Source organism: Hippocampus guttulatus, chromosome 2, assembly GCF_054856545.1.
Source record: "Hippocampus guttulatus isolate MCC_2025c chromosome 2, RoL_Hgut_1.0, whole genome shotgun sequence".
Classification (NCBI taxonomy): domain Eukaryota; kingdom Metazoa; phylum Chordata; class Actinopteri; order Syngnathiformes; family Syngnathidae; genus Hippocampus; species Hippocampus guttulatus.
In genome coordinates, this window is record NC_141262.1 from 10,914,100 (window position 1) to 10,925,598 (window position 11,499).

General features: G+C 42.3%; 1 protein-coding gene across 1 annotated transcript; it reads left to right on the forward strand.

The window, feature by feature from the left end:
• Positions 1 to 2,306: 2,306 nt before the first annotated feature.
• Positions 2,307 to 10,528, forward strand: LOC147208492 (equilibrative nucleobase transporter 1-like). Its single transcript, XM_086106125.1, is given in 12 exon segments — positions 2,307 to 2,493; positions 2,836 to 2,965; positions 3,149 to 3,195; positions 3,892 to 3,968; positions 4,809 to 4,959; positions 4,962 to 5,112; positions 6,211 to 6,314; positions 6,396 to 6,539; positions 7,686 to 7,793; positions 8,992 to 9,178; positions 10,091 to 10,214; positions 10,353 to 10,528. Coding segments are annotated over 12 exon segments (1,563 nt in total). The 3' UTR covers positions 10,506 to 10,528.
• The last annotated feature ends 971 nt before the right edge of the window (positions 10,529 to 11,499 follow it).

Here is an 11,499-nt window from a genome sequence, read left to right on the forward strand (position 1 = left end):
CGTCGCACTTTGTTGGCAGTCCAGAGACAGTGAACTTCCAGCCGCTACCCCTGCCGGGACTTGCGGAACGCACACTGAGCTCAAACATTAAAGTGTGGGGAAACTGTCGTATGCAAATAAATAAATAATAACCTGAGAATCGAAGAGGAGGGAAAATAATTTTTCACAGTGCTGTTTGTGTGCCCATCTGATATCAGCGTGAACTTGTTTGGGTCTTGAGAATGCCTGTTGACAAAAAGCAATTGGACATCACATTTTGGACATCTCAGCTTTGAATATTTTTTCCCCTTCACCATTTAAAGCTGAATTATATGTTCACTTGGTTGATCCTTGTCTGATGTTGACATTTGTTTGATGTTCTAAAACATGAAAATGGAAAATGAAAAAAAAATTGGGAAATTACTTTTTCACGACACTGCATGTCGGTGCATCTGATAATATCTTGAACTGTTTTAGATCTCAAGAATGCCATTTGACCAAAAAAAAACAACAGCACATGACGTTCCACAGCCATGGTGATGAGCAATGGGGTGTTGCCCTTTATAAGGAAGAGTGTGTAAGCCAATGACAGTGTGATAAGATTTGGAAGACCAGCTGGGGAGCTCCGCTGAGGAACTGCAAGGTCGGTCTCACTTTGTTTTGAGTTGGTGTGGCAACCTAACCCTGAGATACTGTTCATTATTGTTTGCAGGCATTGCATATTTTGGGTCAATTTTGATCAGGGCCAAGAATATCTATCTTCATGATGTTTGTCAAGAGCAAATTATGCACTTCGACTTCAAAATGTTTGAATGGGCTGTCTGATGTTAAAAAATGGACGATTAAGCCTGAATCGGTGTTTCGGGGGGAAAGGCATCTTCTGACCACTGTATGAATTGTCTTCATTATGTTTGGTCGATCTGATCATTCTTTTGCTTTTGTGCTCTTTCACATTTTCAAAATTCCCCCTGGACACCCTTCTGCAAGATTGTGCAGGAGGGCCGTGTGCAAATGTGGTCGAAAAATAGACAGTTCTCGGCATTGTTTCCAGTCCTTCCTTGAAAACTTGTATTACCGTCATAGAAAACAATCCACACATTGACAGAACACCCGTGTTTCATTGTTCAAAATGGACATAAGCACATTTTCCTTGATGAATCACAAATTGTAAAATGCGAAATCTATTTGAAGAGACGAACTTCAGCCTCGTTGTACACAAACTTTCTAACGTACAAAAAAAAAATCGACTGCTTAAAATACCGTATTGGCCCGAGTATAAGACGGCCCTGATTATAAAACGACCCCCTCTTTTTCAAGACTCAGGTTTGAAAAAAGACTTTTTGAACACCAGATTATTTTTTATACAGAAAATAATTACAGAACATCTGAAACAAATGATTACAACAATATATTTGAGAGTTATTTCAATCAATCAGTCAATTTCATTCAAATCTTAATATCTGACCATTTAAATCCGAAAACTAAAGTGCAATCACATTCGTAAATGAATGGCTTCTGGTTTTTGAAATGTAAATTACATCATAACTTCTCCTCAGCTGCCGGTTAACCTGGCCGATCTTCGACCCACTTTTCTCCAGATTGTTGCTACGTTTCTCCATTTTCTGTTATCTCTTCTATTAGTTTCTTCTCTTTTCTTTCCTACTGCTATTTTTTATTTTTGTTCGCTTTGCCCTGGGAGTCAAGTTCACCATTCGCTTCGATGATATCTGGCGCCATCTAGCGTCGTGAATGGGTATAACGTCGAGACTCCGAATATAAGACGACCCCCACTTTTTATTTCCAGGGGTGTAGTGGGCGTGGTACGCGGGGGTACACCGTCCACCCACTTCTCCCGACGCCACATTCAATTTTTATTTCGGTTTTAGCCTTAATGCGAGTTATGCTTAATAACGTTGGCCTGTGATTAGTTTGGAGTAGTAAAACATTAAATTTAACGTTAGTTCAACTGGTGTTGTAGCCTATGATTGATGTTCTGTATATATATATAGAACATCCCAGAATCGCGTACACCCACTTTAAAAATCCCCACTACACCACTGCTTATTTCAATGCAAAAAACACAGTCTTATATTCGAGCCAATACGGTAATTTCATTTTCATGTAATTCATGAAAAGTCATCACATTTTGTGAGATTTACGTTATTTTCACTGCTAACAAATGGTTCCATTTTGACATGAAACGTATGTAAGGCCTAACACAGTACATGTCATCGTGGATTCCGCACTGCAAATTCAGTCCTCGGGCGCATCGTTCTTATTTCGCATCACCGCCTCCTCGCCAGGTGTGTGCGCAAGAAGCTTGGACGATGTTGCCGTCTTCGAAGCACTTCAAAGCGCGACAAGTCTTCACCTTCATCACGGGCATGGTGGAGTGTCTGTTCTTCGCAGGAATTATATTCGGCTGGGCCTCACTTGTGTTCCTCCTGAAGTCGCGAGGGTTCTTTGGCTCCTTTTGTGTCAACACCACAAACAGTGATGGAACACGGGTCCAAGGTCAGTTTGCCGTTCTCCCCTCGGATTTTATATTCTCTGATCATTTCAGAAGTGCATATTCATTATCTGTCAAAGATAGGCCTTAGGACAAGGAGTGCCCGGCCAAATTTTTCTGTCTGTATTCCCAAAATAATGATACAAAACATTTTTATTGGAGAATTGAAGAAGGATGGATGGATGGAATAGTCCACATTTGTGCAAAAGTTATTTTCAACGTCAATTCCTCAGCAAGAGAAGCAATCACAACCGTTGAGTTATTGCTGCTCCAAAAATAAGAAAGGTTTGTACATTATGCTATGCAAGATTTATTGATTTATTTTCGGTTCTTTGTTTTTATGTCAGATTGCAGGGGCCAGGATGAACAGTTCTCTCTGGTCTTCACCATTGCATCCTTCATGAGTAACTTCCTGACATTTCTAAATGGTGTCATCTTTGATCGTTTTGGCACTTTGGTGGCTCGGCTCTTTGGATTGTGAGTGCTGAAATATAATCTTTCAAATAACACCACACATGTTTAACCTACATTTTATAAAGCAGTAAAGCATGAGAGGGGTTTTTTTTTGAGATAAAGTGCAATTTTTTTTGTCCAAACTTTAACCTGTCTGTCTACATCATTACGCGGTCAGTGACGATATCAATTTTTTTGTTGCATCAGAGCTCTTCACACCTCGGGTATCTTGATGTTGACCTTTGCAACTCCAGGTAAATATCTTTCTGATCGTAAATATTTTTCTTTTGCCAATACCAGGGCTCACCAACCTTTTTGAAACCAAGAGTTACTTCTTGGGTACTGATTCATGTGCAGGGATGCCAGTTTGAAACTGTACTTGACTCAACGCAACTGTATTTACAGAGCACTTTAAAACAACCACCGTTGTTTGAAAAGTGCTGTGCATGGAACAACAATAAATGAGTGTTTTGTTTTTTTGTCAGCATTCTAAACGTTTTTATTTCATGCAGTTTTAAATTGTGTTCTCTGTCACAACTTACTGATTTCATAAATGCAGCACACTAGTTCCTTCTACATGAGTAAAACAACAACAACAACGTATGCAGCGTTCTCCGCAATGTAGAAGCATTTTGTGGCTCCCTGAGATTTAATTTTTTTTTAAATGTATCTATTTATTTACTTATTAATACCTGTGGAAAATACCAACCCCTCCCTTTAGGGCCACCTGGTGGTGACCCCTTGTCTACATGTTGTATACTGTAATATAAAAATAGAATCTTGTAATTCTGCGATTGGCTGGCAATCAGTTCAGGGTGTCCCCCACCTACCCCCTGCGACCCTAGTGAGGATTAAGCAGTTGGGAAAATGGATGGATGGATGAATCATGTAATTATCAAATCATGTATGTGAGGATGCTCTTTGTCCTGATCTTTGTCTCTCGCCATCAGCTCTGACCATGGTGCTTTACCCAGCACTCTCGTTCATAGCTGTTGGTGGCATGATGCTGCTCCTGAGCAACATGCAGGTAACTTTTTGGGACATATAATCTCATCCTGTCTCACTCCCATTTCCAAATTGAAAGAAAAGCATGTTCATTCCCAGAGAAAACTGAGCCCATCCTTTCCCAATCCTGAGTCCAAAATTCCTATCCACCCCTTCTTTCCTTTTATTTATTTTTCCACACAGCCAATCCTGCTCTGTTTTTTCTTTTCCACAGTATGAAAAATGCAGATTATGGCTCACACCATGTCTGCAGTAGTATATAAACTGATTGACCAGAATGAGCAGGAATTCGCAACCTTCTGTGGGACCCAAATCCATTGAAATGTGTTTGTTTCCTCGTCAGACATTGAAATTGTGTGAAGTTTAATTCATCAGTCGCCGTCATTTTGTTGCCGACTGTCGATGCAAAGTTTCACTCTGTGCTGAAGGGAAAGGACAGTGACATTTGGCATAGAGGAGTATCTTAATTTGATTCCCTTTCAGCGCGCAGTCCAGCCCGTTTCATGACATTGTTATCAGAGAGAGATGATTTAAGTCCCCAACAAGCAGTATGAGTGTGGCGCGATGCTTGAATTGGAATCCTGCGATCAAAACAGCACAAGATCATTTGCTGCCAGAGCTCAGCTTTGAATGTAAAGAAACAACTGCAGTTTTTTAAAAAGCCAGGAGATTGTCCGTAGGCAGAAGGAACAGTTTAAATGCTCATGATTTGCCCATCGTGATCATGGGTCACACGTTGGAATTCGGAGCACTTCAAATTGTTTGTTGTGCATGAAAGGCGCTTTTGTGTTCATGCATTTGTGACTTTGGTGAAGGCTGCTTGAAATGTGAAACTCACCCAATTGAATTTCTCCTCCTGAAGGTGGCAAATCTGTTTGGCGCTCATCGTTCTACCATCATCACCATCTACAACGGGGCCTTTGACTCTTCCTCGGGAGTCTTCGTCCTCGTTAAAGTGCGTCTAAGTGGCGGACAAGGCTGTTGGCAATTGTCAAATTGGTCATGATCTTCACTTTATACCTAAAGTTGGCATACGAGTCTGGCATCCCTCTCAAGGCCAGTTTCCTGTTCTTGGCCACCGGCAGCATCTATCACATACTCAGGACGATCTTCCTGTTTCCCAGAACCTCAATCCCGTACCCGCCGCCTGACCACTACAAGTATGGGTAGGAATGCAAAATACTACTCATCATAGTGGACATGAAAGACGATGGTGGGAGTCAAAAGACGTCCAGGTCCCAAGTAGAAATATCAAAAGTTATTGTATTATGAGAAATTGACTTTTCTATCGGGCGGCCCGGTAGTCCAGTGGTTAGCACGTCGGCTTCACAGTGCAGAGGTACCGGGTTCAATTCCGGCTCCGGCCTCCCTGTGTGGAGTTTGCATGTTCTCCCCGGGCCTGCGTGGGTTTTCTCCGGGTACTCCGGTTTCCTCCCACATTCCAAAAACATGCATGGCAGGCTGATTGAACGCTCTAAATTGTCCCTAGGTGTGAATGTGAGCGTGGATGGTTGTTCGTCTCTGTGTGCCCTGCGATTGGCTGGCAACCGATTCAGGGTGTCCCCCGCCTACTGCCCGAAGACAGCTGGGATAGGCTCCAGCACCCCCCGCGACCCTAGTGAGGATCAAGCGGTTCGGAAAATGGATGGATGGATGGACTTTTCTATCTTCTCTATACAAATACTGGGACGCACATCAAGGTGCAAAAAAAAAAAAAAAAAAAAACTTATTTTGCCCAATAACATGCATAGCCAGTCCCCTGAGTCAAATTCATCCTCTGAGGCTGTGGTGGGGCTCAGGTCTCCTCCCCAACCATCCACTCAGCATGATTGACCCGCCCAGAGCTATTGTAATTACGAAATCAAGGGTCTGCGGACATTTTGGACAGCTGTTTTTTTTCCCTCCTCCACCTGGGCCCCCGTGCAGCTGCACCGGTTGCACTGTCTATATGTACGCTTGTGCTTGTGTTCCCCGAGTGGTTGCCCACTGATTAAGTGTGCAATGAGATATTCAATGAAATGTTTGATTAGCTGTCTATTTCCAAAAATGTGTTCATGAGGGTGTCGCTCTGATTGCTTCAATTGCTGATTGTGTCTGCTGCATGCACCACATCGACTAATCCACACACTACTCGACACGTGCAAGACTCCGTTATTTGACGATGCGCTCTGAGAAATGGGGACTGCAAATTAAGTCACTCTTAACTGTAAATAGTCATGAGTTGTAGGCCCACTGTTTTCTCTGATAATTGTCTCTGACTTCAGGATATCCTGCAGAAGATCAAGGAAGTCCAATAAAACTGTACAGAGTGACTTTCAGATGCCAGTGGAGGAGAAGCCACATGACGTGGAAGAGCCTGAAAGACCTGGTGTGTGCAATTATGAAATATTAAAACAGCGTCTTCAAAGAAATCATGTCTTTATAGCTCAGCTGTCTTGTTTTCCCTCAGAGAAAACCTTCCGTGAATGTGTTCTGTCCAAATTCTTCTTCTTTGTCGTCCTCTGGTTGTCTGTGATCCAACTGAGACATTATCTGTTCATCGGCACCCTCAACCCCATGCTGGAGCGGCTGGCTCATGGCGATGCATCAGTTGGTATGAACTCACACATGAACGCACAAACATGTTTTATATACAAGCCAAGTTTTATATACCGTATTTAAATTTTTTATCTAGCTATTTATAATGTACACAACTCACCTATTTTCTGTGTTTTGTCACGTGACATCCGCAATGTGAACCTGAGGGCCCTTTGCCAGCAATTTCAGTCGACAGCATAGGGTGTTGTAACGTCAAAATGGCACCCCTTCACGTGGATTAAAAAGGCTGAATTAATCTGATGAATTGTTATACCGCCAGCGCGATATTAATCTTAATGTCATGTTTCAACTCATGGAGAGGGGCATTGAACATATTCTTGCAAAGTCGATTTTTGACGTGAGTTCCCCTTTAAGTATTGTGGTTAAATTAGCACCAAATCATTTTATCCATCCATCCATCTTCCGATCCGCTTTATCCTCACAAGGTTAAACGGGGGGTGCTGGAGCCTATGCCAGCTGTCTTCGGGCAGTGGGCAGGGGACACCCTGAACCGGTTGCCAGTCAATCGCAGGGCACACAAAGACGAACAACCATCCATGCTAACACTCACACCTAGAGACAACTTTGACTGTTCAATCAGCCTGCCATGCATGTTTTTGGAATGTGGGAGGAAACCGGAGGACCCGGAGAAAACCCACGCAGGCACGGGGAGAACATGCAAACTCCACACGGGAAGGCCGGAGCTGGAATCGAACCCGCACCTCTGCACTGTGAGGTCAAAGAGCTAACCACTGCACCTCCAGGCCGCCCCAAATCATTTTAGGGAATGTATAAACATTTCTACCCATCTGTTTTGAGTCACTCACCTATACGAGAACCGAGATGCTGAGGAGGAGAAGAAGAAGGGAAAGGTTTTCCCCCCCCTCCCCCAATGTCTGTAATGATGAATGCAGGGTGATGGGCTGCAGCTAAAAGGCCCTCTTTGCATCCAGTCGAACGGGCAGGTGTTTGAGCACCACCTAGCGCCTATTTGTTGCCGTGCCTTCACATGCACAACCCCAGAGGAGCACACAGAGGGTAGAATAGCATTTGTATAATCTTGGTTACAACATTATATGACCGTGTTTTCGTTGCTCATAGAAATGCAGCATGGTGAATTACTGACAGTAGGCCTCACGTTTGCTTTTGTGTGTGTTGGCAGTGAGCCAGTACATCAACGCCTTTGCTTTCACTCAGATGTGTGGGTTGCTGGTGGCTCCCCTGAATGGCTTCATTCTCGACCGACACAAGCGAAAACCTCCGGTGGCAGGTATAACGCATGCAAAAATCACCAAAATGTTGGCCGTTGGCCTCTGTTCCGAGGTGCGCAGTCACTGCTGTCGTTGACCTCCTGGAACTTTAGGAATTGAATTATTGTTCATTTTACTTTAGGTGTTCATTTTTTAACTTGAGTTATATTGTAGGTTGTCCTGCCAAGTTGCGAGTGAGTGACTGTTTTAAGTCATATAAATTCAATATTGGATTACTGAGTTTTGAAATGTGTGACATGGCCTGTCACAGATGCATAGTTTACATTTTCTACTATACTGCAATGATTTAGCACGAGCTCTCAAGTCTCTATGCATCACATTAGCTGCAAGCTTGTAACAATGTTTGACTGCATTGTCCATGTCAAAGAAAGCTGTAAATACTGTAAATCAGGGGTGCCCAAACTTTTTGGATCGAAGATCTACTTTTCGATCAACTCACCTCCCGGGATCTACCCTTACCGGCGCGCGCCTGCGCACGCGCACACACGCACACACACACACGCACACGCACACACACACACACACACTCACACACACACACACACACACACACACGCACGCACGCACACACATGCGCGCACGCCATGATGAGAATCAGCCTGAAACTGAGGCATGCGACGCACTTTTGCAGCCTGTTAACTATCGTAGCTCACACGTACCATTTTAAAGTGCTTCCCCGGGCTCTCCTAGATTCCTATTCTTTGCTCGTGCCCTCGGTGAATTGTACACGAAGCAAACTCTGAATGAGAATCACGACGATAAAAGATAGAGCGCAACAGCTCTGATCACAAACTGCAATTGCAAACTGCTGAGCGCTAACAACGTCCGGTGACGTAATCACGCGCCACCGTAAATTTAAGATTTACCTGCTTTATTTTATTTTTTTAATATTTTTTTAGTGAAAATGAGACTGATAAGATGATTAGGGTGCAGTGTTCATTAACACAAAAAATATATTACTAACATGTACAAAGACACACAAATGTTTGTTTGTTTTTTCTCCTCGACACTCCTCGGATCTACTTGGGACCTGTCTTAGATCTACCGGTAGAACAGGATCGACCTAATGGGCACCCCTGCTGTAAATAAAATAATGAAAGACTATGAGTTAAAGGAGCCAGAATACATCGAATGCATCCATTGGTTTTCTCCAGTTTGATCGATCAGACATGTTCTCCTCTGTGTGTATGTTCATAGGAATGAGTGAACGAGAAGCAGACCTGAATTCTGCAGTTCTCTCTTTCTTCCTGACGTCACTGGTGTCATTGATCTTCTCAATTTGTGCTTCCATTCCCGTGTTGCCACTCCAGTACTTCACTTTCATCACGTTAATGGTCAATTACAGCTTTGTCTACGGCGGAATGGCTGCTTTCGTCGCAATGACGTGAGTAAACGATTCCCGAAAGCTACAATGATCTTAGCATTTCCGCTTAAACATTGTGAGGGATGGAAGGCAAAGAGTTTCTGTGACCTTATGGGCTAGCAGAAGGCTTTATTTGCTCAATTTTCAAAATGAATAATAAGAGTTTTCTCTCATGACTCTTGTTGAAAATGTCATTGTTCACTGATTAAAAGCAAGTACAAATAAGCGGACGGAATGCCCCTTTTGGGGACAGAGGACGAGAAGTTTTCCAAAAAGGACGGATGAAAAGTGGGTTATCATCCATCCCTTTAATTGTGCCCAACCAAGTCAAGTACCTCCACACCCATTTCACTAACAACTAACAGAAACGTGCCCAGCCTGTCTTGCACGTGTAAATCCGCCAATGCACTACTTCAATTCATACAAATCTTTTTTATTTCACCGTCTCAACAGTAAATATTCACCAAGTATCAAGAAATTAGCAAAAATCAATCAATCAAAACATTTTTTTGCCGATTCACTGAAAGATGTTCCGGACCAAACAAGGTAACTGCTTCAAAGTTGTCTGTGCATTTTCTGCGCTTTCATTTACAAATGATGTCCTGTTTTGAGAAGAAAAAAAAGGCACAGAAATTAGTTTTATTTTTTTTAATCCAATTCATCAATAAATCGATCAAGAATTGAGCGATTATTCAGCTTGTAAAATGATTCTTTTTTTGCAGCCATAGCAGTTTCAAATACATGGTATCTTTGTTCAGTCCGAATGTCTCCGTTTAATCATATTGTCTTATTTCAGATTCCGAAACATAACAATGTTCACTCTCCAAATACAGTCTAACAACTGACAAAAGCAACTACTGTAATAGTTTTCACGCACCTCCCTTTTGTCTGTGTTCCTGTCCTGTGTGTGTGTGCGTGCGTGTGTGTGTGTAGTTTCCCACCATGTCACTTTGGGAAGTTGTATGGCTTCATCTTCGGTCTCTCAGCGGTCTTCTCTTTACTGCAGTATGCCTGCTTTACTGTGGTGGAACAATTGCTGGACGGAGATCCCTTATATGTGAGTGCATGACAGTACAGGGTGCAATGAAATCAAGACAACCGCAGCTTAAGCCAGTTACAGAAACACTGGATTGCATTTCAGCAAAATATCATTTTTTTAAAAATGAAAATGATCTCTCCATTCATGTGTCTGCAGATGAACATCGGGCTGACCATCCTCATCCTGTTCTCCTTTAGTCATCCCCTGAATGTTTTTCTGCACTGTCGAGCACTCGCATCCCAGAGGGCCAAAGCCAACAAGATCACTGACATGACCACAGAATTGCAGCTGCTTAAAGAGCCCCTGTGATGGCCTTAACATGAAAACTTATTTTATAGTTCTGGACTGAAAAATGATGTCTACAGTAAAGAATTTCCCCCCCCAAAGAGACTCCGTCACCCACTTTTATGTTGAAAATTATGTCAGCCGATTGCTATTCAACGTTTAAAAAAAAGTTTCAATTTCAACAAACTTTGGTAACATTTTAAGATGGGCATTTCAACTAAACGATTTTAAGCTTTGCTGATGTGAAAATTGACTTTCCCGCATTTTCACAACAAAGAAATAGAAGTTGGCAGAACTCTTCTGATTTGTGTTGTCCACCCACCCAAGTTAAAGATTCACTGGTAAGTTTAAAAAAAAACAGCAAATAGTTTTGGAGCAAACAAGTTGTTTGCGGTGTTGTGCTAAATAACTAAATTCCAATCGTTTGTATTTTAATGATGTTCCACCTTAAATTCCTGTTTTAGCCGCTAAACATACAAGTTGTGTTTTTTATACTGATGCTCAACAAAAACAGACCTGTTGAAAGAGAAAATGAAGGGAGGCTGCTCATTTCCTCTTCAAGTGAGCGCAGCAATTGGCATATCATTGTGATGATTTTAGAGATTGATGTGGGCAAAATTGGAGATGTGCGTGTACTTTTTGGTGACAATTGATCACAGATTTTGGTCATTCTAAACGATGTAAGTTAAGCATATTGTAATGCGTTCATGGCCTCCACTGAGGCTGGCGTCAAACCAAGACACGCTGGCGTATCAAATTTGCTTTCCTCATTTCTTCTGTGCGCCCCATTGCCATACAGTAACACCAACATAAATATATTTACAATTAACAGCAAAAGCTCATGTATGATATTTGATGAAGACAAACATGATGGACATTTGCATTCAAATTATACATAGTGGCTAGTAGTTTCTCTTGCCTATCATTCTTTTAAAGGCACATACTCTCGTGTTTATTCGTTTCATGAAATTAATTGTTTTTAGGGCGATTGGTTAGCACGTCGGTGTTATCATGCTTG